Source organism: Panicum virgatum, chromosome 9N (genome assembly GCF_016808335.1).
Source record: "Panicum virgatum strain AP13 chromosome 9N, P.virgatum_v5, whole genome shotgun sequence".
Taxonomy (NCBI): Eukaryota; Viridiplantae; Streptophyta; class Magnoliopsida; order Poales; family Poaceae; genus Panicum; species Panicum virgatum.
Window position 1 is genome coordinate 12,758,836 of NC_053153.1, and position 25,228 is coordinate 12,784,063.

The 25,228-nt window shown below is 43.2% G+C and overlaps 4 protein-coding genes across 6 annotated transcripts; 1 reads left to right on the forward strand and 3 right to left on the reverse strand.

Moving 5' to 3' along the window:
- Positions 1 to 1,147: 1,147 nt before the first annotated feature.
- On the reverse strand, positions 1,148 to 2,466 carry LOC120688717. Its single transcript, XM_039971103.1, has 2 exons — positions 2,315 to 2,466; positions 1,148 to 1,739 (listed from the first exon to the last, which is right to left on the reverse strand). The coding sequence occupies exons 1-2, from the start codon at positions 2,464 to 2,466 to the stop codon at positions 1,148 to 1,150; spliced, it is 744 nt and encodes a 247-aa protein (XP_039827037.1).
- Positions 2,467 to 10,592: 8,126 nt separating this feature from the next.
- Positions 10,593 to 16,291, reverse strand: LOC120688054 (magnesium transporter MRS2-A, chloroplastic-like). The gene is made up of 13 exons (XM_039970185.1): positions 15,791 to 16,291; positions 15,388 to 15,460; positions 15,156 to 15,226; positions 14,549 to 14,634; positions 14,355 to 14,445; positions 13,585 to 13,653; positions 12,685 to 12,765; positions 12,437 to 12,602; positions 11,972 to 12,017; positions 11,801 to 11,881; positions 11,069 to 11,151; positions 10,916 to 10,959; positions 10,593 to 10,808 (listed from the first exon to the last, which is right to left on the reverse strand). The coding sequence occupies exons 1-13, from the start codon at positions 16,184 to 16,186 to the stop codon at positions 10,713 to 10,715; spliced, it is 1,383 nt and encodes a 460-aa protein (XP_039826119.1). The 5' UTR covers positions 16,187 to 16,291; the 3' UTR covers positions 10,593 to 10,712.
- A 389-nt stretch (positions 16,292 to 16,680) lies between these two features.
- LOC120688055 (recQ-mediated genome instability protein 2-like) lies at positions 16,681 to 18,874 on the reverse strand. 3 transcript variants are annotated; one of them, XM_039970186.1, is made up of 4 exons: positions 18,665 to 18,874; positions 18,462 to 18,595; positions 17,832 to 17,899; positions 16,681 to 17,140 (listed from the first exon to the last, which is right to left on the reverse strand). In XM_039970186.1, exons 1-4 carry the CDS (start codon positions 18,802 to 18,804, stop codon positions 17,021 to 17,023), a joined length of 462 nt encoding a protein of 153 aa, XP_039826120.1. In that variant the 5' UTR covers positions 18,805 to 18,874; the 3' UTR covers positions 16,681 to 17,020. The 3 variants fall into 3 exon arrangements, with proteins under 3 accessions (XP_039826120.1, XP_039826121.1, XP_039826122.1); XM_039970187.1 differs by having other exon boundaries at positions 18,462 to 18,589; positions 18,665 to 18,873; XM_039970188.1 differs by having other exon boundaries at positions 18,462 to 18,585; positions 18,673 to 18,871.
- A 167-nt stretch (positions 18,875 to 19,041) lies between these two features.
- On the forward strand, positions 19,042 to 25,006 carry LOC120688053. Its single transcript, XM_039970184.1, has 11 exons — positions 19,042 to 19,353; positions 19,557 to 19,651; positions 19,741 to 19,882; positions 21,065 to 21,130; positions 21,229 to 21,368; positions 21,843 to 21,969; positions 23,030 to 23,178; positions 23,625 to 23,760; positions 23,988 to 24,072; positions 24,160 to 24,422; positions 24,586 to 25,006. Exons 1-11 carry the CDS (start codon positions 19,177 to 19,179, stop codon positions 24,721 to 24,723), a joined length of 1,518 nt encoding a protein of 505 aa, XP_039826118.1. The 5' UTR covers positions 19,042 to 19,176; the 3' UTR covers positions 24,724 to 25,006.
- The last annotated feature ends 222 nt before the right edge of the window (positions 25,007 to 25,228 follow it).

Genomic DNA, 25,228 nt, shown 5'->3' on the forward strand with positions numbered 1-25,228 from the left:
TGCCGTCCTCCATATGGATTGCACACAGCACCTATTAACATTAAACAAATTGGCTACTATTGTGGTGGTCCTTCGGCAAATCTGACATGAAAATCGACAGCATACACATCGGCGTCCTCATCTACGCAGTAGCAGTAAAAAGCAATGTAAGACAAAACCTGAATGCCATCATTAGTTCAAAAGTACTCTTAACCTTGCACATACTGTACCTTCCACCTCTTCCTGAAAATCAATGTTTGATTCAAAGTTTGCTTCTGTTGCAGGTGCATTGTACCCATCCACTTCATCTACTGTATATGGAAGAGTGAGAAAACTCAGGTAAAACCCATAAGCAAAGCATCCAAAGTGTATGTATGCATGAAAACTCTATGCTGTGATCCAACAAATTCTCTAACCTAATTCATATGCCACCATGTTGAGGTCAAAAGAAGGTGCTCCATAAGCATCTCTCATGGAGTGGCCTCTACCAAGAGGTGGGTGGTCCTGGCCGTGAGGTAAACCTCCAAAAGGGTCATCTTCTTCAGCTGGAGGAAGGTTGAGGTCCACAGCCATGGAGTCGTGGATTTGCTGGAAGTGTAGAGTTCCACAGCCATAGTCTTGGCAGTGAGGTAAACCTCCAAAAGGGTCATCTTCTTCATCTTCAGCTGGTGGAAGGTTGAGGTCCACAACCATGGAGTTGTGGATTTGCTGGAAGTGTAGAGTTGCTTTGGTGCTTCTGGATGTTGTGGTCCAAAGAGGGTCTTATGTACTGCTGCTGCTTTCGGTTGGCTTTTGGGTGGTTTGAACTTCCCGCTTGCATTTTGGCGCTCGCGTGAAAAGCTGTAGTGAGTGGTGGAATGTACTAGTACCTGTACTTTTTTATTTGGCCACTCATGATTGCGTTTTGTATCTCACGAATCAGCTCAGGGGCACATGCGTCATTTTACCACACTGTTATTTTTTGCTTTTGAATGCTTCAAGTGCTTAGATTGTGGGACGGAGGGAGTAGTATAAACACATCCGGGCACGCGTGCTCTATTACCCGAAAAGGAAAGTACGCTAATGTCGGAAATCGATCGCTCGAATCCCTCCCGCCCGCTAATTAGCAAAACTCGGACCGCATTATGGACGCCGATCTTCTCGAGCCCATGCCCTCCACGCCTTCTCCTCACGCGCCAGTCGCCTCCCACCGAAACACGAGGTACGACAGGTCCACCCAGCGCGGCACGAGCTCAGCCTGCTCCGTGGTGATGAAGGTCTCGCTCTCCCAATCCCCGCTGAACGCCTCGCGGATCGGCTTCCACCGCAGCGACTCCGACGTCATGACCATCAAAAGCCTGACCAGCGCCGCTGCCTCGGCGCCGGGCTCCGGGGTCGCGCCCGGGCGGGAGAGCGCCCGGATCGCCTCCAGCGCCGACGCCCTCCCCAGAGGCACCGCGGGGAGGTTCTGGTGGCCGCCGATGAGGTGGTCGTATGAGGCGTTGAAGGGGAGCGTGGTCGAGTTGGGGAAGAATGGCTCGAAGCCGGGGAACGCGTGCCAGAGCCCGGCGCCGTCGGCGAAGGCCATCACGCCGGCGTCGGCGTCCGAGAGCGCCAGCGTGACGCGGTCCTCGTCGGAGCAGCCGGCGAGGTGGAGCTTTATGGTTCTCGCCGGCGGGGTTCCGTCCTCGGCGTCCTTGATGGATAGGTACCTGTGGCCCTCGAACTCCAGTATCGGCGGGTTGTCGCACAACGTGCGGCGGAGCGCGTCGAACAGCTCCCTGTGTGGCCGGGTGCACAGGTTGTAAAAAGCTAGGTGGACGTCGATGGCTTCGTACACTACTAAAAACACGACAAAGGTCCACTCAAAAATACCGGAACGAAAATGAACCGATATCTATACTAGTTTTGGGATCGATGGAATCTATAGATGAGCCTTAGGTTAACCGGTACCTAAGGCTCTCTATAGGTACCGGGTGGTAACTTTTCCATAGGTACCGGGTGGTACCACCAACCGGTCCCTATGAATGAGTCTTAGGTACCAGTTGGTGTTGCAACAGGTACCTTAGGGTCCTTCACAGGCTATTTCAAAAAAAATATCTCTCTTTCTATCACATGTGGTGTAGATGAGATGGTAAGAGAGGTACGTGCGAAGCATGAGATCGCTGGTTCGAATCCTAATTACACCGCATTAATATTTTTGTTTGACGAGAGCCTTAAGCACCGATTGTTTTATTTGTTTGATGAGAGACTTAGGCACCGATTGTTTTACCCGATGTGTAACGACCAGACTTTTGGTCTCCGCTACGGAGTACCGGTTTGAAAAACCGGTACCCAAAGCCTCAACAACAGGTACAATAAGTATATTTTCCAGTAGTGGTACCCCGCCTCGGCGAGGAACACCGTGGATGCTACCGCCAGCACTAGAATGAGGAGGGGCGCGGCCACCACCGCTGCAGTGCCCCGGGCGGGCCGGGGACGGAGGAAAGGCAAGCACTGAGTAGACATGTGTGAGACAGAGTTAGCCTTGCTACTTGCTAGTGAGTAGTGGAGGAAGAAGCAAGGTAGCTTGTGGTTGTATATATGGTTTCAGAGAGGGGGAATCATACTACCACCAGCTGTGCATGCAGTCAAAATAATCTTTTTTTCCGTTGTGATGGTAGAGCTCATCAACTCCTCATGGCCATCGACACAGTACATGGCCGTAAAGATATCAAATCGGCAAGTGATCTTCATATCAAGTTAGTTGCATGAACGATGACAACAAATTTGGTGTTGGAATTAAATGGGCGTACCATTTAGTTTGAGCGGAGAATAACGTTCTTGACAACGACAAACTGCAGCGTAGTTTCTCTTGGACTATGCCTAGAAAAAATTAGTAAAATTAAAATCGTGCCAAAATCTGTGTTAAGTCTTGGTAATAAGTTATTGTTCCACCAGAACGGATGTGAGCAAGATTGCATGTTCATGCAGGCATTTGTATGGTCAAACAAGATCTTAGCAGAACTTTGTGCGCTGTATATGTCTAATAGCATGGTTGTGAGCAATAATTGTGTGTTCTGTTGACACGTTTTCTGGAACGTGTCAATGTGAAGGTGTGGAGCGTGCAGCTGATGGAAGCAGGCCGACGCTGGAAGCAGAAGAAAACGTGAAGCATATTGGGCCCATGGGCCGAAAAGGCGTCCTAGCTTGTGGAGTGGAATTGGGCTGGTAGATGACATTGGCAAGTTATAGTGTCAGGGTCTATTTAGAAAGTTTACTAGGATCGTGCCTGTACGTTGCTACGGGTGATAAAAGATAAGGCGTGCAAATAGATCACACGTAAATATTCAATATAAGAAAGTCATTACACGCCATCCACCCTTATGTATCTATCCAAGTACAAATTTTGTCTCCCAAAAAATTAACATATTGATGTCCAAAGCCAACTAATATGCAAGAAAATGTATAACGAATTCTAATTAATGAATCAGTGAATGTCATATAAAGGATTGCATAATAGATCGATGTATGAAGGGAGACCTGTTGCCAATATTTCATTCTGTACGCTCGGATGTATGTTTTCATTACACTGGGTTGGTACGCTTTTCTTCATCAAACGTGCTTCACGACGCTTCATGTTCTTTTCCTCTTTTTGTTCAGCAGACATCCCAGCATACCGCTCCCTTTCTCGTTGCCTATTCCGTTCTATTTGTTCAAGGGAAACTGGAGTCGTATTGGAAGCATCTTTAGTATCTGCAAGAGGAACCATAAGTCACGGCACAATGACATTGCACAGAGCATGGAAAACACAATCATATAGAAATACGATTCACTTGTACCAATAGCGTTTGATATATCAGCAAAGGGAGTTCTTCCTGACTGTGCCATTGTTTATACTCAGCACCGACCAATCACGTTTCTGCAATGATTACACCCCTGGTTAGGAAAACATTACTTGGCACATTACCGAGCGTCTGAATTTCTTGGGTTCACAATCAAAGTAACCAGGTCAAGCTATTATGCTACGGGTTCATAACTAAGATACCAGATCAACAAACATCATACAACCTACCAAAGAATTGAATCTTTAGGTCAGTCTGTTTCAAGAACACGGGCAGCTACAAACCCTCTGCTCTCGGCCTCCTCGAATGCCTTGGAAAACCTGCAACATATTCAATTCAATTTTCTGATGTTTTTATAAGTATGCAATGGCTGTTTCAGTACCTACACAGTGTGTTAATGAGAACTATGTATAGTGAACTGAAATTTCAAACACAAGTGCAAGTGGAGTACCACCCTGTATTTTTTCACCAGAGTCATCTATGATACTTTGGTAACCATATATAATCCAAATTCGAAATAATACAATTAGTATAATAATATATGTAACAATCTTTCAGTATAGCATAAAGCAAATAATGCTTACTTCAATTAATGATCACAACCATGAATTGGATATATAAAAAAAATCTCCAAATTGCTATATAAGAGATATAATTTCAACTACACTAAACTTCCCACTTTACCATATAATCAAATTTTGTTTGGTTGTTTCATTATCTTGAATGAAGATACGTATGACTCATCTTACTAATGCCTCACAAATATATCATCTCATTCAATTTAATAGGATGCTAGAACTCTTTTCATGAAGCTTGGGTAATACGACTACAAGAATGTCGATGCAATAAGAACTCTATTCAGAAGTGTAACTATTGCGACCACTAAAAAGAAAATAAAAGGACAGATTCATGTGAAGATAAGCAATTTAATCTTCTGCAACACCGTTCAACACCTAACTGTACTATTCCAGTGCACATAGCTGTAGCTGTGCAATGGCCATCTTTTCATGATTTGCAGTAGAGTTTTATTTTTCATCTTGCATATTCCATCTCAAATGTTGCCATTCATGATTACATTGCTAGTAAGAGGAGCTACAATGCCAAATAGCTCCAGGTTGCTACAAGCTACTAAAAGGAGCTGCTGTGCCAAATAGCTCTAGGTTGCTCCAAGACCAAAGTATTTAGACCACCGATACTCTCAGAGACTCATGCAATAGTGTGTTTTCCAGCAAACCATGTCAGCTAAGACACCTGTGCGAGGTCAAAGACAGTGATGAACGCAGAGGCGGAGCCAGCAAAAAAATTTAGGTGGGGCAGGCCGGCAGTGGGCCGCCGGCGGGGCGGGGCAGACGGGCACGGCAGGCGGGTTTCCGGCGGCCGGCGGGGCGCGGCAGACGGGCACGGCAGGCGGTTCCCGATGGCTAGCTGGGGCAGCTGCCCCACCGTGCGGTATGGGTGGCTCCGCCACTGGATGAACGGCATCAAGACAGACCCTATTTCGAGGTTCCCATCTTCTCCTCGACCTCACTGTTGGCTCTCACCTAGAAGCAAATGACCCATTTTTTCTATTTTACATTGGTTACTAAAGTTTCCTCGTTGTTTTGTAGGAAAGCATGTGATTGTGCTTGTGAAATGTGATTTTCAGTGCACGGTGATCATGGGATCAAACAGATCATAGCATAGTGTCTACTGGCATATCAATTAATAGCAGTCACGATAAACAAGTATACTAACCCAAGGTACTGAGATAACAGCTACCCGAAGCAGAGGAGAGGGCATGTCATCACGGACAGTCTGTGGTAGTGGATGTTGGGAGTCAGTGAAGTAGACGTTGCCCTCCTCCGTCGGCGGTGCGGATCGGCGACGCCGGGGGCGGCGCAGTGGCCGCTGCGGACGGCGGCCGGGGACGGAGCGCCCGTGACAGCGGCGCCACGACGTGGGGAGGGGGTGGTGCAGAGGCGGAGTGGCTGGCGGCGCGGATCGGCGACGCCGGGGGTGGCACAGCGGCCGTTGCGTACAGTGGACGGGGACGGAGTGCCCGGCGGCGCGGATCAACGACGCCGGGGGCGGCGCAGCGGCCGTTGCGGTCTGTGGACGGGGATGGGGAGCGGCGGCGCGTTCGCCCGGATCGGTGGCGGCGGCGCCGACGAGGACGCCGGCAGGCAGAGCGATGGGATCGCGGAGGAGGGCAGCGTGACGAGATCGCGAGGAGGGCAGCGTGACGAGATCGCGGGGGAGCGCCACGTCGCGCGCGGAGATGGCGTGCGACGTGGGAGGGGTGGGATCGTGGGGATGGCGTGAGATGGGGACGGTGCCGCTGGAATCGCACGGAGCGATGTTTGGATCGGACGGCAGAGCCACGGCAGTTACTGTGTGTTTAGATCCGCAAAAAATTGGTAAAAAGGTACTGTAGCACTTTTCGTTTGTTTGTGGTAAATATTGTTCTATTATAGGCGAACTAGGCTCAAAAAATTCGTCTCACAACGTACATCAAAACTATGCAATTAATTTTTTTATTTATCTACATTTAGTACTCCATGCATGAGCAAAAGATTTGATGTGATAGATGAATAGTGAAGTTTGGAGGGAGAGATTTTGCAACTAAACATAGCCTTAGAGGTCGGACGGCAGAGCCACGGCAGATAGAGGTCAGGGTCGCACCAAAGTTTTTTCTCAGAAAAAGTCTAAATAACTCCTTCAACTATTAAACCTGGACTACTTAACCCCCGAATTACAAAACCGGTTATTCTACCCCTGAACTTTCTAAAACCGGACAAATAACCCCCCAAGGCGGTTTTGGAGGGTGGTTTTGTCTTTGTCTTTTTTATTTATTTCAGCTAAATTTTTTAAAAATCATAACAAATCACATAGAAATCCAAAAATTGAAAATCAAATTTTGTCGGACTCTACATGAGTAGATCTACACAATAAACATATAATATGGTTTGCTTTCATACAAAGTTTTTATTGTAGATTTAGATATATATTTTTTCTATAATTAAATAGAATAATTCATAGCTGCAATTTCCATGGTCCAATTGTGGTCAAATTTTATGGAGGGCTAACTATTGTATGCTTGAACTTTAGTAAAAAAATTCATACTCATTGGATCATGTATACCTTTGTTATAAATTTACTTATGTTCATGCTGGTTAAATTTAAATAAATCTATAACTAAATTATACATGATCTAATGAGTATAAACTTTTTACTAATGTTCAAGCATAAAATAATTATCCCACCATAAAAATTTCACTACAATTGGACAATGAAAATTGCATATATGAATTATTTCCATTAATTGGAAAAAATATATATCTAATTCTACAACAAAATATGTAATAAAGCATACCATATTATATGTTCACGGTGCAGATTTACTCATAGAGTCCAACAAAATTGGATTTTCAATTTTTGGATTTTTCTATGATTTTTTATGATTCTTCAAAGATTCAGCTGAAATAAATAAAAAAGAAAAAAAGACAAAACCACCCTCAAAAACCGCCTTGGGGGGGTTATTTGTCCGGTTTTAAAAAGTTCAGGGGTAGAATAAATGGTTTTGTAGTTTGGGGGGTTAAGTAGTCCAGGTCCAATAGTTGAGGGGTTATGTAGACTTTTTCTTTTTTCCTCCGAATCGTTCTTTTTTGTAGTATATAGAGAAGACATACTGTGGCACGTATTTAATTTTTCTTCCATCAAGCAATGGAGTTATTTATTTTCTTTTCAAAAATAATACACATCTTGCTTTTCCTTCCATAAAACTACAATGATGTCAATTAATATCCTTTCAAAACCATCAAGCAGCAATGCCATTTATTTTTTTTCTAAAAATAATACACGTCTTTTTTTTTTCCTTCCATAAACAATGATGTCAATTATGGGTTAATGCGCAAAGGAAAGTATGTGTATACTAAAAGAAAGTAATATGTTAATACATGTCTTTCTTTTTTTTCATAATTAAACAATGATGTCAATTATTATCCTTCCAAAAAAATGACGTGAATTATGGGTCAATGTATGTGCAAAGGAAATTATGTGTATGCTAAAGGAAAGTAATATGTAGGTACAAGAGGTGGGTATAGAAAATTGCTAGTGCAAAAAGTAATACTCCATCCGTTCCAAATTGTAGGTCGTTTGACTTTTTCAACTCCAAGTTTGACACTTGTCTTATTCAAAAATTTGTGCAAAACATCACTTCTTTTGTTGTGCCTTGCTTTATTAATACAAGTTCTTGAAGAATGGTTTAAATTTGACTATGTTTGCATAAATTTTTTGAATAAGACGAGTGATCAAACTTGGTGTCAAAAAAGCCAAATGACTTATAATTTGGAATGTAGGGAGTAAGATTTTGGTGGAAAACATTGACGAAACCAATCTCCCCCTTCATTTCGTCAAGCCTTTTGACCCGACAAGTGGGGTCTTCGTGAGGGGTACGGTGGGCCTAATCTTAGTGAGAAATATTTTCAATTATTTCAATTTTTATAGTATAGATAGATATAGATTTTTCTTGTAAGTCAAGTTTGTACTCCACGGTAATCGACAAAAAATCTTAAGCTTAGGTTATAAATATCATACCTACGGGTTCTGTAAACTTGATCAACCACATCCAATCAAAAATTTACATTACGCATCTACCTTTTTTTCGGCGACTTCGCCTAAACTTAGTTGAAGTAGATTTTTTTTATGAGTTCTTCCTAATAAGCAGGGCTGCATCGGCTTTGATCTCCAATTTTTTGGTAAGTTCCGAGTTGAGTTGCGTAGATAGGTCTAAGTTGATAGCGCATCGTTTTTTCCTCTGTTTACAGCGCTCAAGTTATCAAATATCTTAGATCTTAGGTTTACGGTGCACCGCTTTTACCTAGATTAATTTATTCATAAGTTATCGATAATAGCTATCGTTTTGTTAGATTAATCCGCTTAGTCTAGTTTGCTTTTAGCTTTTATCACCAATTATCGGTAATCGTTTAGTTCTTGTTAGGTTAATCCGCTTAATCTAGCTTGTTTAAATTTTTTATCACAAGTTATCCAGGTTAGATCTATTTCTCTGTCAGTTCTCATTGTGATTTTATCACCATAGCTGATTGGATTTAAATCTCGGCGTTGTTCCCAAGTTGTGTTGCTTTAAACGCAGCTCGCATCGCTAGGTTAATCTGCTTAATCTTGCTTGTATAAATTTTTACCACAAGTTATCCAGCTTAGACGCACTCCAACAAGGAGAGCTATTTTCTAGATGCAAATCCACCTTTGACTCGCATACACATTGTTTTGTCTTTCCTTCTCATCGCGATGTCTCTAACAGCAATCACATTTCCCCGTCGCTCCGCCCCCGACGCCGCGCTGCCACCGCTGCTCCGCCCCCGACGCCGGGCCCTTCCTCCGCCTGCCGCCCACCTCGGCAGCACCCCGCGCCGCGCCGTCGAGCTGGCGGATCCCACTCGGCCTGCGCGCTGCCATTGCTCGCCTCGCATGCCGCCGGAGCTGGCTGAGCTCGAGCTCAAGACGCGTGAGGGCCGGCGGCAGAGGTCGCGGCGGAGCTCAAGCTCGAGACGCTTGGCCGGTGAGCTCGAGGCCGGCCGAGGTTGCGGCGGAGAGAGGAGGGAGGAGGAGGAGGATGGGAGGAGCGTCGGCGAGGGAGTGGGTGGCGGCGGGGAAGCCGGCCGGCCAGGGAAGAGGGAGCGCCACCGCCATTCCGCCCCACCGCGCGTGCGCGCCGCCGGCTGCGGCCTGCCGCCGCTGCCCCGCCCCACGGGGAGGAGGTCGGCCGCGCTCGCTCGTGCTGCCAGCCCCGCCGCTCGCCTCCGGATTTGCGTAGGAGGAGAGAGGTGGAATTCATTTTTTAGCACACCTCTCTCCTCACGATGCAACTGTATGCTGCAATGCCTCATCTATTGGAGATGGATTTCGTGCGGCACAGTGTCCGCCGAGATGCAAAAATGGCTTTGCATTTCTTTGTTGGAGTCAGTCTTAGATCTATTTCTCTATCAGCTCTCATTGTCACCATAGCTGATTGGATCTAAATCTAGGTGTTGTTCCCAAACTGTATTGCTTTAAGCACAGCTTGCATCGCTAGATCGGCTGTCCTCTGGCCGATTGCTGACATAATCCATATCGGCTCAATAGCTGATAATTCGGAATTTAATGTTTACATTTTTCTTATCAATTGTAGATCAAATTGACTGGTATATTTATGCACACCACACACCAATTTAGGTTATGTACTATGAAGTGAAGGAGATCCCGATTGACGGGTATTTACGTTAACATGCTCGAGCAGCCTTATCTTTGTGACGAAAAGAAATTGCTTTCAGCACCGTACATCACGCCGTAAATGAGGGGAGGACCCTTTTTCTCCCCCCCCACCCCCCCTACACTTTTTTTTTAACCCGAAAAAGGGTACATGAGGGGAGGAAAAAAGGTCGTTCACAACTTCTCCGACTCTGCACAGTCTAAGATGCTTGTCCAGTTCGTGGTGAGAGCGCGCTGCGGGACAAAGCACACTTTACAGTATGGGCACGCAGCCGATTTCCAAGGACGACCAAAGTACAAAAGACTTCATCATATGTCGATCGACATGAATTTTCAATATCAATAGTTAAAGGTACCTTCAAAAAAGTGATACATTTATACAGCCTTGTCTCTGAATTCGAAAACCTTGGAGTAAAATTGCTACCCAGGTCCTAGAGCCCTCAGGCATGCAGGCATTGTCTCAGCGGTCAACTCCAGGTACGTATCGTGGTGACATTGTCGCCAGAGTTGCACCAGGAAATGCTTGGATCACGAATGACAAACCATGCAAGAATTTGGAGCACAGAACACCCACAACAATCTCAAAGAATCAATATGCATATCCATCAATGGATGTGCAGATGACATCAAAATTGCATTATTTACAGTTCAAAGAATAGTTCTAAGATATAGATGTTACAGGGTTCACAATATCTTCCTAGCCTTTAGGTATGAGTACATGAGGAAAAATCCAGCTAGTGCTCCAACTACTATTCCACCAGTCGTCGCCCAAAATGCCCACTGCTCGAAAACAAACTAATTGTCAACGACTGGAGAGGTATGCTATATTGACATGGCTAGGTACATGGCATAGAAGCAGAAAAAAGATCAGGAATGCAGGGTTATACCGCGTTCGTCTCGAGGTATGATTTAAGATTCATGCCAAATATTCCTACAGAAGAAATACCAGGGCATTACTCTAAGAGTGGTGCAGCAAATAAACCTGAGAAATAACATAAGATGAAACATAACTTACAAAACAAAAGTTAAGTTTCCTATACCTGCAACTAATGCTCCTACTGCAACACAAAACGTTCCTACTTGAAGCAGCAGCTCCACTCTACTTACTTCGAGTCGCCGGGAACTGCAAGATTTTTCCAAGGCAATGGTAAGCAAAAACTTAATCCATTGCATACTGAAATTTAGAGAACTCTGCTAATTCCATTTCTCATGACAGAATTAGCAGTATTTCATAATTACTGATTGTAGGATGCAGGATTCAGGAAACAACCATGAAACAGCAGAAATAGTTGAGAGATGGCAAGTAACATGCAATTTTTCTTTCTTGACTTTTGAGGCATGTAGATAATAAGTTACTGTCCTATTTTGAGTGACTTCTTTATATATATTCATACTAATTCAAGTTGAGCATGCTTTAACATACAAACCTGGACAACTTCAATCCAGAAAAAGAAAAAAAAGGGCCGTAATCAGTAATTCAGAAAAAAATAAATGAAGGAAAAAATTATCGGGTTTTATGTGCCCTGGTTGAAGCAATAAATATACTAATTTATTGGCCATGTGGCAGAAGCTGGTTTGTTTATATTCGAAGTTGTATATCTTTGAATTTTTATTGGTGTATTTAATTTAAATATTTCCAACTCTATAGGGCAGAGAAAAATCCACACAATTGCATATATCATCAATTATAGTTTAGTAACAGATGCATTAGTGAGAGAGAACATGCAGCATTTCTTAGAGCTTGGGTGGTGAGAATGGACAGACTCACAGACCTCAAGTTCACAGCAATTGAGTCTTCCATTTCTCTTGCAGAATCCAGAAGTCTCTCTGCTTGACCATGGCACGATTCACAACTGAAAGAATGCACAATGATATCACACCATAGCCACCAAGAAAAAACAAGAAAGCAGAAAACCTAGTGTTTGCTGGGATGAGAAGAATACCTTTGAAGATAATTTTCCAATAACATTTCAATTTCTTCCTCTTCCTCTGTTGAAGCCAAAAAGGTCACAAATAAATCAAGTAAAAGTCAATCTGCTTCCTATGAATTGTAGATCACAAGTCATAAAGGAGTGCTAGATAAACCCAATCTCCCAGTTGAATAAAATTATAATCCTCTCCAATTTTTATTCAAGTTGCCTCTTCCTTTTCGCTAAAATTACTTCTTAATAAACCATTACATGGTACTTGTACTTTGACATCTAAAATCGCATCCTTATGTGTAACGTATGTGATGCATAAATACATAAATAGCAGAGTTACATAGACTAAGCTGTGCAAATCCTTGATTTGTTTGCACATATCAGAGTGTTTAAATAGGAAATAAGCTTTTCTAATGACATTTCATTGATTGACAGATTAAGTATCCAGCTTAGGATGAAAAGTCACAATGATAAATAAAGCTGTACCTTCAGCAATCTGCTTATCTAAAGGAACAGAGCACTCCATGTGATCATCCAATCTATCAAGTGTGCAATTTCTCCCCATTATGCATATTCGGCGGATTTCATGCGGATCTTCCAGGAGGTCAATGAGCATTTGTTTGAGGTCACCTGCTCGTGAACCCAGCTCAACCTTGACACATCAATACATTCATAAAATCATAATCAAGCTTGAAAAATAGACATAAAAATGATACCAAGGTGCAGTTTTATACCAATGCTTGTTTACTTAGACGAAGCTGCTCCAAGACATCAGCGGTCAACCGATTTGGTAGAACTTCAAGCAATGCAGCCACCTGAGATGCAAACCCAAAGAAATGTTTGGTCAACAAAGGTTTAAGTGCTCGACAAACATAGGATTGAACAAAAATGCCAAAAAAAAATGGTTGCATAGAAACCACCAATATATGAGGAGCAGCTCATACACTTTATTTCACAGAAGTGAAATAAACTACTACGGTAGTAAACTACCTAGATCAACAGATTGGAAATGCAGAGTAAACTTAGTAGGGCTCTTCACTACTGTATTTCATGAAAAAGGAGCAGAGTCAAGAGCTGATGACAAATTAATGGGTTATGCTTTTTGAAAGTGGCAAAGTGCTGCGATGAGCATTTGGCACAGCATGTCCAGTCTCAGATCTGTTCAGAACCAAGAGAATATTCTCAGCTCTATAACTAGTCACTTTGTAGCCCAAACTGGGAGTAAATAATTTCTTATTCCGTGTACCGGTTGATGTATCTGAAGATCGAACCTCTGATTAGTTCAGATAGGAAATGTGTTATAGGAAAGAGAGGGACAGTGAATTTGCAGTTGAGCTTTTGAAAGGAATACAAGAGATGGAAATAAGTGAAAGCATTGCTTTTTGAATGCCACTGTATGTACTTTGAATGCTGTCTAAATTGAAATTCAAAGAAATAACACCATAACATTTGAAGTCATTGACTGAGAAATTTTTACTGATGGTGCTTCAATCAAATATGCAGAAAAGATAATCAACATCGTCATATACAGTTTTGTACAAGAAGAGAGAGAGAGAGAGAGAGAGAGAGAGAGAGAGAGAGAGTTGTATATGACATAAATAGCTCAAGGAGGCATAGACTTATGTGGCGCTTACACTAGGCTCAATCTTCATTAGTCTCTGCTCCAGTCTTAGTATTCTAGAAAGAAGTGCAGCTTCAACAACCTAAACGCAAGAAAATCAAAATGATACATCAGTTCATATCTCCAATATTTGGCACACTGACACTTCCAATTTGCTTGAAAATGAAAGCATGCCGCAATTTTTTGATGCTGATGAAATACTATAAAATACCGGACTGCTAGAAAGATATAGAAGATGCCGAAATATCATTCTCAACCATATTCAGATGGAGTTCTGGTATGCATATCTATGTGTACAGTAGGGCACTTGGGCCATGGGCCTAATGGGCTAAATATAGAGTGTACAACTATATATTTACTACACTTGACAAGGACTACCTTTATTTTAAACAAAATTTAATGTAGCATCAATTAAGATCAGCCAAGATAAAATACAACCATTGATTAGTGTACAAGGGATTATGCTTGTACAATTATTCAATATTCTTAAAATCAGACTAAAGACACTGGAAAATCTTGCCTGAATAATTAACATGGATGCTGATGCAAATCTATTAATTTTCACAAGAAGCACTTATTGATGTCCTACTTTGTTAGTTTGTTTATCTACTGGAAGTACAATACAGATGTAAACAGAAATATGCACCCGTCTTAACAATCCCTGAATCCTATGTCACCTAAATTAGCACACTACTTTTGATGGGAGACTGAGAAGAAAATGCTTTTACGTAGCAGCATATCAGTATATCAACAACTGCAAGGATTACTGTATAGATCAATTACCTCAAGCTGAAAAGGCATTGCGGGCCCACCATTGATGTTTCTTGGATTTAACCTAGGCAGTAATAGCTCTAAAAAGGCCTTCCCTCCTGGACTACTCAAGTTACAAAAAATAAAATCAATAAGTTTATAAAGAGATAGATGGTAAATTTTGAAAGAAAGGAAGTAACTTGTTATTATTAAAGTTGACAACTGACCTGTTATAGTTAAATATAAGAACACGCTCGTACATAGCAATTGCTCGCAAGGAGCCAAGATTGATTAAAATAGCTTGTTCACGTACCTGTAATAAATGATGAAACATGATTTTTCACATGCTATAGAAAGAATGGTGTTTAGGAGGGATATGAATAACAGTGCAAGGATACAACAGAAACAACACCAAAATACAAAATAAGGAAAGAATAACATCCAAATTAAAATGCTTAATACATGAGTTTACAAAATGAAAGGGAACAGAAATATTCCAGATGTAAATCTACAGTAAATTTTCTCAATACTTAACTCAATATATCATGAAAATTACTACAACAGTTAGGCAAACACAATCTAAGCAGAAAAGTAAGACAAATGGTATGATTGCCCTTTACAAATGCAAGTATTTGTGCATTTCTTGATCTACTACAAAAAGTGAAACAATTGAGTAGCTCGGACAAAACAAATGCAGTGAAGACAAAACAGTTATATTGCCTTTCAGACTAGTATACACATCATGGTAATACTCATAATCAATACAACTGAAACATGTAGCATAGCGTGAACAAAGGAAAGTCTACATAGGTATGTGTTGATTGTGCCTATTACCAGCAGGGAAGGCATTGAATTCATTAACCATAGTGATGGGTCAACGCTTCGGGTATCACGTAAACGGAGCCCTAGCAGGGCAAAAGTTGAAAATCAGAAGATATCCTTCTTTCATGTGCTTGTAAATCACAAGATAGATAGTAAATCACACGAACTGAGCATTTCAGCTAAAGGTGGTACAAAATGAAGTTGATGTAGGGGGTTGCTTGAGAAACACGTTCCTTTTACATACCACTAGATTTCAGTAGCTGCCGCCGGCTTATTTTTTTGGTGGACATCCTCCCAGTAGATCTCACTTCTATCACCTGGGTAAAGTTCAATTTCCAGAGAAAGGTTAATGACTATGTATTTTGCAGGGATGTGAATCCCGAGATCTGTAATGTGCATATCACAATTCGACATAAAGCCAACCTACATTTACACACAAATGTCACAGAGCAAACATGATGACAATTGATTTGAGCAAAAAGGTAAACGAGCACGTATGCTTTATTTACATTCGGATACGCAGTACTGAGATGATGGATGTTGAGTTGTTGACTGGCAAGCAACAATGCAATATGAAACACCGTGTGATGTGAACAATTCAGCAAGAAGCCATTTCAGGTTCGAGGCTTTGCTTACTGGACGCCTACCTCATACACGGGCTCCTTGATGCCAAGCGAGATGTAATCCGCGGCGAACCGCCCCGAGCCCCTGGACGCGTCCTCCCTTGCCCCACCACCATCACCACTTCCTCCCCCATCCTCCTCGCCTTCCCTCCTCACCTCCACCTCCACCTCCTCTTCGTCCTCCTCCACCACCTCCTCCTTGGCCAGGGCCCACCCGTCCTTCCCCTCCGCGGCCCGCGGCGGCGCCAGAATCGGCAGCGGCAGGAGCCCTCCCTTCCTCACGCTCGAGAGCGCTGGAGGCAGCCTCGGCAGGCGGTAGCGCAGGCATGCTCCTGCGCCGGCGCCGGGCGGCTGCAGGAGCGGCAGCGGGAGGAGGAGGAGGCCGGCCTGCGACGACGCGGACAGCGGCACGGACGCCATGGCGGGCGCATCAACCGCGGGATCACGCGCTGTGCAAGCTCCTCCCCGATGCTTTACAGCTTTGGTAATGGCTATTTTCCGGCTCGAAGGCGACGGAGCGAGCGAAGCGGGAAGACGCTATCCGAACCAGTGGTTGAGCTCGTGGCTGCGCGGGCTCCTGGCTGGGGCGATCTGAACCGTCCGATCACCGACCAACGGTCTCGGATGCTGTATTCACGTGGCGGGGTTGGCGTTGGCTGGTTGGTCCCGGTGCGCGAGCGAGCGACAAGTGCGTGGTTGGCGACTTGGCGGCGTGCCCTCTTCTCCGGGCCATGGCTCGTGTCGCTCGCACGCGGACACTGGCGTCAGCGTCAGCCCGCCTCTATGTTCAGCTTGTCACGCAGCGTGACGTGTCCGCGAGTAGAGACACCGGCGCCTGCTGGGAGGGAGCCTGGGACTAGAATGTTCCTAGACCATGCCGATCCCAAATTACAGTCGTGTAGGAGACGAGATCATGCAAAGATTCATTTTTCAGAGGTTGGATTCACTTCCCAAATATTTCATAGGGCTAGTTTGGGTAAACCATTCCTCTTGTGGATTGAAGGTGATCGTCTGATCGAGGGAAAAACGAGCTCCCCCAGTTCTCTCCAATCCACAAATACCAATTGATGGCCATAGGGCCCCAAACACATGACCATGGATATTGCACATTTTTAGTACCAGGAAAGAGAAGGATGGCATTAGCCACAACCTACAAGCCAGTACCCTCGTCCCTCGGCATGATTGAAAAATATTTCTAAAAGTTTTAAGGTCTACAACTACTGCTACAGCTACTAGAGATCAAAGGGCCGGTGCTCATGAAGGGGGACTAGCAACCGAGAATGGCAGGTAGAACAAGTTGTACGCCTCAGCTACTTCCATGTACCACATTGCTTCACGGTCCGGCTGGTCAGAGAGGTCGACCATCTTATGCACCTGCACCAAGCAAGTTCGCATATCATTATTGATCGATTAAAAATAAGAGGCTGCTTTGGAGATAAAGATTGTATTATTATCGGAAGTTGGAGTTGGCAACTTCCCTCATAAGATCCACCAGAACAATCAATACGTGGATCTAAACAAGCATGTGAAACATTACATGTCAAAACATAATGCAACGATGTAATGTTTACAGGTATTACTATTTATTTTCCTTTTTTACTAAATTGATTGAAGGAATTCTTATAACCTGTTTAGCCAAAAACGAATTTAGAACTTAGAAGTGACTTGTTATATGAAGATCTATGGAAAGAAAACCGACATCACCCTGAACATAGTCAGGTTAGATGCTAAACAGCTCCCACATCCCACCCACTGAAACTAATAAACTTTTAGTACTTCAGCTGTCATATCTTAGCATATTGTGCGATAGCCGATAGGCTCAACCAAAGAGGAGCAAATTACATCCTACTGTTTCTTATTTCCTCTTTCAATGAAGCATCAGCTAGGCTTAATAAGGCAGGCGTTTGCTGAACTGAATTTTTTGAATCATTCAAAATGAAAAAAATGCAATCACATTGAACAATAAAGAGGTCGAACAGAGAACTTCCTATTCCCAGTAAATTTATGGAAAAAGGGCATGCAAGAAGACAGACAGAGATGAGAGCGTGAGGGAGGGAGATGGCACCTTGATAGCTGGATAATTGTCCTTAGACTGTTCTGCAATGTAGGCCCCGATAACCATTACATACATCCCTACAATACAAGATAGGTTATCAACCAGCATAAATAAAACAATTAATCCAGAAAACAACATAACAAGGATACAATGCAAATGTAATGACATCTGTGTAAACACTAAACAGTCACTTTTAAAGATAATTAAGAAAATGACGCATAGAGTAGCTGGTAGTCTATATGTTGCACTGGAAGTGAATGGCTGTGGGTGTGAGTTATGCAGCAGCATTGGTGTGGCAGATGCACAGTCAAACATGACACCAAGTCACATTAAGCTAATTGTAAAGATCCTATAATCTAAAGAATTCATTTGCAAACTATTCAGTTTATGGTAGGGGGTAGTGATGGTGGCCATTAATTGGGTCACTTTGCAGTTGTTCTAAGCTCGTAGGTTTTCCATGGTTGTTACAAATAATAGAGCTCACATAACTAATAGAATTGAATAATCAATCGACGATGGGAGAGTTATATATGCAACTCATGATTTGCCACAACTCACAAGTTATTTTTCACACAACATTCAGGATACTGAGAAGGCAAGATGACAAGTTTTTTTTTTTTTGACAAACCCGTGTATTACCTGCCAGCCGCCGTCGGCCCTCGGCTTCTTTGGGCAAGACGAAGAGCTCGGCGACGCAGGAGCCATCATCCAGCACAAGACGCCCTTCGCCGGATTCGTTGTAGTTCGCCGACAGGAGCACACCCTGCCTGCCGCTGCAAGTCGTCAGGGCTCCGGCCAAGGAAATGGGGGAAAGAGAGGGAAGGCGGGAGGGGCGGGCTAACTTGGGGACCTGCATCCAGGCGCGCTGGAAGCGGATGCCGAACAGCATCTGCGCGGGGGAGGAGCCCTCCGAGGACGGCGCCTCGGTGGAGCCGGCGAGCTGGGAGCCGAAGATCTTCAGCGCCGCGAGCGTGTAGTCCATGGCGACCGGAGCAGGCCGCGCCGCCGCTGGCAGAGAGATTGGGGCGTCTTGCAAGCAGTTTCGAACTCGCTGGGCGCTGGTATTATTAAGTTCGTAAATGGGCTGGGCCGCGCTCTCTACAAAAACTGGCCATTTTCTCTACCGGGCCGGGCTAGACCAGCCCGTGACGAGATGGGCTGAAAGCTGAAGCCCGGGTCAAGTGGTTGCGCATCTGGACCCAAACTCACCTGCGGCGTCTTGCGGTCCCACCCCTACAGGCGCCTCCAAACTCGAAAAGCGTATTTGCAGTTGGAGCTCCTCGCCTCCTCGGTTCCACCTCGCCGCCTCGCCGGCGAATCCTCGAGTTCGCGAACCTCCGCGGGCCAAGCTGCAATGTCGCCGGGCGCTCCGCAAGAGGGTGCCCTCGGGGAAGGCGAATCGGCGCGTGACGAAGTGCTCCAGCCACAGCAAGAACGGGAAGCAGCGGGGGAGCAGGAAGAGGATGACGGCGTCGAGGTGGAGGAGGAGGAGGAGACCCCTACGCACCTTCCGTTCGCGCCCTCTTCCGAGGTGCGTGCCTCCTTTTCCTCTCTTGCTCAGGTCCTGCTGCTATGGAGGCACGAGTGTCGGCTCGGGAGGGCATTCCGTCGAGCAGTTGGTGACTGCCGTGTGGCCAGCGGCTATGGCGGCTTTTTATTAGCTGACTTGTTACAAAGATTTTTTTTGCCTTCTGCTGTTCTACGGACGCTTGTTCTCCTTGTGATGACTTGCAGCTGCTCGATGATGTGACAACAGTTGATCCCAGCTACACCATCTCTCTTATACGGCAGCTATTACCACAGGGTTCAATTGTGGCGAAAGAGTTCAGGTAAGCGTTGTGTTCCCAAATTGGAGGTATATGTTAGGAACTGGCTAACAAGATGATTGTATTAAATCCTTTTTATACCCAATAAACAGTGCTAAGCAAGGTGACCCAGAAGAGAAAGGTGAAAATTCTGAGAATGGGGAATCAGCACAACTTGAGAGTAAGGATCCATGGGAAGAGTGTGGTTGCATTCTGTGGGACCTTGCAGCTAGTAAACCTCAAGCAGAACTGATGGTATACTTCATCAGTATATTTCTACTATTATATGTTTGCTCTGTAGATTGTTGTGCTATGCAGAGCTTGTTATCATCAGTATATTTCTACTATTATACAAGTAATGACTCTTCTCCTGTGGTGGGGTGCGGGGATTGTTTTAATTTGTAATGCTGTTAGCCAAGTTCAGCTAGGCGGCGCCTAGACGGCGACTAGGCGCGACTAACCGGTAGTCGAGGGGGTTCCGCCTCGCCTATGGGGGTAGGCGGACCCCTAGGCGGGCGGAGGTCGCCGGTGAGGTCGGACGGCGGGCGCGGGCGGCGGCGGGCTCGGACTGAGGGAGAGAGATGCGGGAGAGGAACTGGCGGCGGGGACGCGGGCGCATGGGTGCGGCGGCGGGGACGTGGGCGCAGGGATGCGGCGGCGCGAGCGCTGGGATGTGGCGGCGCGGGATGCGGCGCGGGCGCAGGGAGCGGAAGTGGCGGCGTGCGGGAGAGGATGCGGAAGAGAGATGCAAGTTGGGCCTTTAAATGGGCCTTTTCCCCATTCTTCTCATTTCATGAGCACTGATCTTCTATTTTTTTTCTTTTGTTTTAAGTATTTGTGCATGTATTCTGCTAAAAAAAGTATTTGTACATGTATTAATCACCGCCTAGAAAAACGCCTAGGAACGCCTAGGCGCGATTAATCCCGCTTAGGCGCTAGGCAGTGGGTCAGCGCCTAGAATCCGCCTAGCGCCTAGCTGAACTTGGGCTGTTAGATTGATAAGGAAAAGAATAGAGAAAGAAAAAAGAAAATTTACCCGAATGCTATTATGTCAGCCATTTTTTTTTTCTTTTGCTTCCCCAAGGAACGGATTGAGGTAGGATCATGTTAACCGTCGCGCTCATTACTCTTTACTGGATGCAGGTCAGATCCTTGGGTGGAAGTTCACGTTGAGTCCATCTGTTTTACAAATTTATGGTGATAGATCTACAATATTCCATTGAATTAGTTTTTGAATCCACAGTATGGCACTAGATGTGATTGTTAAAACCTCAACATAAAGTTTATTAATGATGCTCCTTGATACATTGAACTTTTTGGTTCATATCTAAGCTTTCTTGAATTTGTTGCACTTTTTTGTTACTATGAGGATTCATGCTGTATAGGTTTCTCAGGTGGATCTAGTGCTGCTAACAATGCAGATTCTAATTCTTGTAGATGAACAATCTTGTACTTGAAGTGCTGTTGGCAAACCTCCATGTAACTCAATCTCCTAGAGTGAAGGTGAAACAACACTTACCTTTTACCCTTGCCCACACTGCCCAATTTCTAATGGCCATATCTTAGCATTTTTATTTGTTATTTTTTCTCTACCTGTACAGGAAATTTGCATTGGAATCATGGGGAACTTAGCGTGTCATGAATCTCTAGTTGATGCAATTAGCATGCAAAATGGTTTGATTACTACGGTTGTGGATCAGCTATTCCTAGATGACTCTGCTTGCCTTTCTGAAACATTCAGGTCAGGTTTTCATGAGTATGGAGGTTATACTAATTATAGTAATCATGTAGTGCTTTCTTAGTATCTTATTTGCTAAAATAAAACTTGCCCTCTGTTAATTGATTCCCTTCTCCCTTATTGAGCCCTTCCAACTCTATGAATTGTCTGCAGTGCCAACATTGTTCTAACACTTTAAGGTTTGTCATCTTGAAACATAATTTGTGAAAGAGATTTAGCATCTAAGCAGAACCATTATTCTCATATAAATCTACCCATAGTAGAAACACACTAAATGCGGAGAATGAGATTCCTGCCAAAAGTTACTGGCCTTTTCTGCTCCTTTTCACCCCATGTACTTGTGCTGTCCCCTTTGCTTTGATTGATTTTATGTTGTTTTTGTGTAGCCTGGCAAGTAAATGTGAGCTAGAACAAGAGTTCCTCATCAAAAGTTTGTCATGCTATAGACATAGTTGATATAATCTTTTTGTACAACAGGTTTTTAGCTGCTGTTCTTCGTAGCAGTGCATCTGTTTCTTGGGCTGAAGCTCTTTTACCTGATGAAATTCTTTCACGTGTTCTTTGGATCGTTGGAAACACACTGAATTCTACATTACTCGAGAAGGTACAATACTGAATCCATATACATAGTCTGCCTGTGACTAATCAGTCAATTTAATCTTAAAAGTTTTAGTAACACATTCATTTTACTTAAACATTCTTATATATGACACACATTCCTTTTAATATTTTGCCTGATAAACTTTGTCTGAGGATATCTATGATTTAAACAGCTATAAGCTACAAAAAGAACTTTTGAACCCCTATGCTCCACCTTCCCACTCCACCCACTTACACTTGCAGGAGAGGCAGTGGTTAATAGAAATCTTTGCAAAGGGAACATACGTATTGCAGTCACTTCTGATTTGGTTTATCTCTTAGTTTATCTTTTCTTTAATGACAATTAGGTCTGTGTATTTGCATTTTAATTCTTGAGTTTACCATATCATTATGCAGTATGATTGTGGTCGATATGGAGTAATTTAGTGGCTACATTCCTGTCAGCAGCCAATGGCTATGGTCTGGCCTTCTTGATGATTCTTATAATGTGTTTAGGCTTCCAAATAAAGTTGCAGTTGCCCTTAACATAGGACTCCAATATTTATTAATACTGGTAACTGTCAGTTACCTGTAATGTACTTTCTGTAATTACATGACACTAGTGAATGGCTAAAGAATTGGGAATTTACTCTGTTTCTGTGAACAAATCCACAGCTATAATGTTATTCGCAGTCTTAATCTCTTACAACTATTATTTTATTTGCCTATATGATTTGCACAAATTTGAACCATTGGGCGCAATTGTCAAGGATGGAGGCAATTGGTGACTAGGGGGTGCCATGGCTTCCTCCATGCCTATGCAATTCTACTAATTAGCTCTTTGAAGTTTTTAAGTAAAAAAGATAAAAATCATTACTTGGCACCATATATTGTTAACATCAACCCCCCCCCCCCCCCACCCCCACCCTCATCAAAATTTCCTGGCTGTCCTTGACAATTGTTCATGTCTTCTTGTTGTTGTCTGGTTCAATTGAAACCACATCAACTCATCAGACTTTTTTATGTTCTCCATGCAGTTTACTTACTCTGTTGCCCTTCTTTTTTTTTTTCTAAATTGCTTGCAGAGCATTGAATTTCTATCAACTATCATTGATAATCAAGATGTGACTGCCATTCTTCTTCAGCCTTTGATAAAAGTGGGATTTGTTGATCATGTTATCAGTTTGTTAGCAAGTGAGATCGAAAAAATATCAGATGAGAGTAAATTTGACAGGTGCAGGGAGCAGTATTCTTGTGAATTGAACTAATTTTAGAATATGCTCATTTCGTATAATACTATCTGTTATCCGCAAAAAGGTACCATTTTCCGTTGCATGTACTGCATTCAATCTTGGAGAATTTTCATTAGATAATAAGAACAATATATTTGATTATCCAGTTTCTTTATGGTCTAGAAATGAGGATTTGTGCTCCAACCATAATAATAGTTTACAGTCATCTAATCTTCCTTTTACTGCAAAATTAGAATCCCTCCCTGTTTTGTGGGTTGCAGGCGTTTCTTATTTTCCTGCAGATTGATCTGTCCTGTATTCCTTCTTATAGTTTTGATTTGTTAACTGTAGTTATTTCACTGTTATTAACCTTGTTGCTTCAATTTTAAGTTAATAACCTGGGACAGAAATGAAAATATAAGATTTCTCATTTTACAACACATTTCAGGTCTGCTTCTCGTGATTTGATCTTTCATTTTATGGAAGAGTTATCTGCAACAGACATCTGTTTAGAAGTGATGTCATCAAGTGACCAGCTGATTCAAGTGCTTGATAAGATAATTAAGTTACCTGATAAATTTGAGGTGAGCACTATGCTTCCATTTTTGTTGATTTGATCATTAGAATATCTTGTTTAAGTTACAGTCCGGTTTACTGCCTTGTTTTGTTATGATTTTTTTACCATCAGTAAAACCATGAAATGAGAAAAATAGGCACAAGAATTATTGAATTTGTATACTCAGTTACATACCTGATATTTCTATAGATAATATGCAACATTGGTAGCTGTGTTTTGCAAACTCTGCTTCAGGTTTCAAGCTATTGTGCTTCTGTGGTGATGATATTAGCAAATCTTCTAGCAGATGGAAAACATATTGTGCCTAGTCTCTCTCATGGTGCGTCACATCTTATGAATAATGCATCTTACCATTTGAAAACCACGTTTGTGTTATCACAATACTTTGGCCTTTTTGTTCTTTCAGATTTACCCTTCTTGGAGGGACTCTTTGACATTCTTCCTCTAGTTTGTGATGATAACCAAGGCCGGAACGCTCTCTGGTGTATCTTAGCACGTTTGCTGGCACAAGCACAAGGAATTGATATGAACTCTTCCTCTCTCAAGCAGTTTGTATCATTGCTGTTAGGCAAGTTCACTCTCATCAAAGATGACCTTGAGAGCCACAGAGTTGACAAAGTGGATTTGTCGGCTGAGGATACTTACCTCAAGCATGGTATATCCACATCTGTATCCTTCCCAGTAAAATACTTTGCTTCTTTTTTCCCCAGGAAAACATAGTGACTTCATGGAGATGTTGGACATTTATTTTCTTTTGCAAAATTTAACATACCAAACATGATGAAACATACTGTAGAAGCACATTTTTGCTTTTCCTAAGATTTTCGTACAGCTCAGCACGATCTGTTGTATCATGGAGAGATGGATTGCTGAGAAGTCCTCCTTGAGCGAAGAAGAGGATCCACTGACTGAAAGTACCATTGAAAATGCTAGAAAACTGCTGAACTACTGCCAGAATTACGATATGTAACTTGCTTACTGCAACTCTAACATTGCTGACCTGTGGCTCTGTAAGTTGCAGTGCGCAGCTGCTTGAACATGGAAAGTTTCTTGAGGTCCAATATTATTGGTGTGGAGTTGTAGAGTTCGTTGCTAAGCTAGTTTGTAACATTATATGTCAATTTGCATTGATATAGCTTTGTAGAAGATGGTATATTCTGCAGTGCCAATCGATGCTTATGATTTAGCAAAAATGATTGCTGACGGTGCTACACATGAAGGTGCTGTCATTTATCCAGCATCTGCATCATGAAGTCACGTGCATTGTGAAAAGGCAAACAGATAGGCTTGTGCAGGAAACCCCTTGATTGTCTTAATCTTAAACCTTATATGGTGCACTTCATCGCCACCTTTGTCGTCGCTAGTAGAAGTGAAGGTTCTATGATCATAATCAGCCATACTTCTTATTTTTACTAGTCAAAGCTTATAACATAAAGAATTTCAATAAGTCTATCAGAAATATGTCAATCAAACTT

What these genes read in the sequence shown, in the direction of transcription:
- LOC120688717 (XM_039971103.1), bottom strand. Translation starts at nt 2,466, where the DNA reads ATGTCTACTCAGTGCTTGCCTTTCCTCCGTCCCCGGCCCGCCCGGGGC. An exon ending in TACTGGAAAATATACTTATT is followed by an intron (nt 1,740 to 2,314) that starts GTACCTGTTGTT and finishes CCGGCCACACAG; the next exon opens with GGAGCTGTTCGACGCGCTCC.
- LOC120688054 (XM_039970185.1), bottom strand. Translation starts at nt 16,186, where the DNA reads ATGGCGTCCGTGCCGCTGTCCGCGTCGTCGCAGGCCGGCCTCCTCCTC. An exon ending in GCAGCTACTGAAATCTAGTG is followed by an intron (nt 15,227 to 15,387) that starts GTATGTAAAAGG and finishes TTGCCCTGCTAG; the next exon opens with GGCTCCGTTTACGTGATACC. An exon ending in TCAATTGCTGTGAACTTGAG is followed by an intron (nt 11,152 to 11,800) that starts GTCTGTGAGTCT and finishes AAAATCTTGCAG; the next exon opens with TTCCCGGCGACTCGAAGTAA.
- LOC120688055 (XM_039970186.1), bottom strand. Translation starts at nt 18,804, where the DNA reads ATGGACTACACGCTCGCGGCGCTGAAGATCTTCGGCTCCCAGCTCGCC. An exon ending in GCCTGGATGCAGGTCCCCAA is followed by an intron (nt 18,596 to 18,664) that starts GTTAGCCCGCCC and finishes GACGACTTGCAG; the next exon opens with CGGCAGGCAGGGTGTGCTCC. An exon ending in ACAATTATCCAGCTATCAAG is followed by an intron (nt 17,141 to 17,831) that starts GTGCCATCTCCC and finishes TGCTTGGTGCAG; the next exon opens with GTGCATAAGATGGTCGACCT.
- LOC120688053 (XM_039970184.1), top strand. Translation starts at nt 19,177, where the DNA reads ATGTCGCCGGGCGCTCCGCAAGAGGGTGCCCTCGGGGAAGGCGAATCG. An exon ending in TGCCTTTCTGAAACATTCAG is followed by an intron (nt 21,369 to 21,842) that starts GTCAGGTTTTCA and finishes TTTGTACAACAG; the next exon opens with GTTTTTAGCTGCTGTTCTTC. An exon ending in AGTTACCTGATAAATTTGAG is followed by an intron (nt 23,761 to 23,987) that starts GTGAGCACTATG and finishes ACTCTGCTTCAG; the next exon opens with GTTTCAAGCTATTGTGCTTC.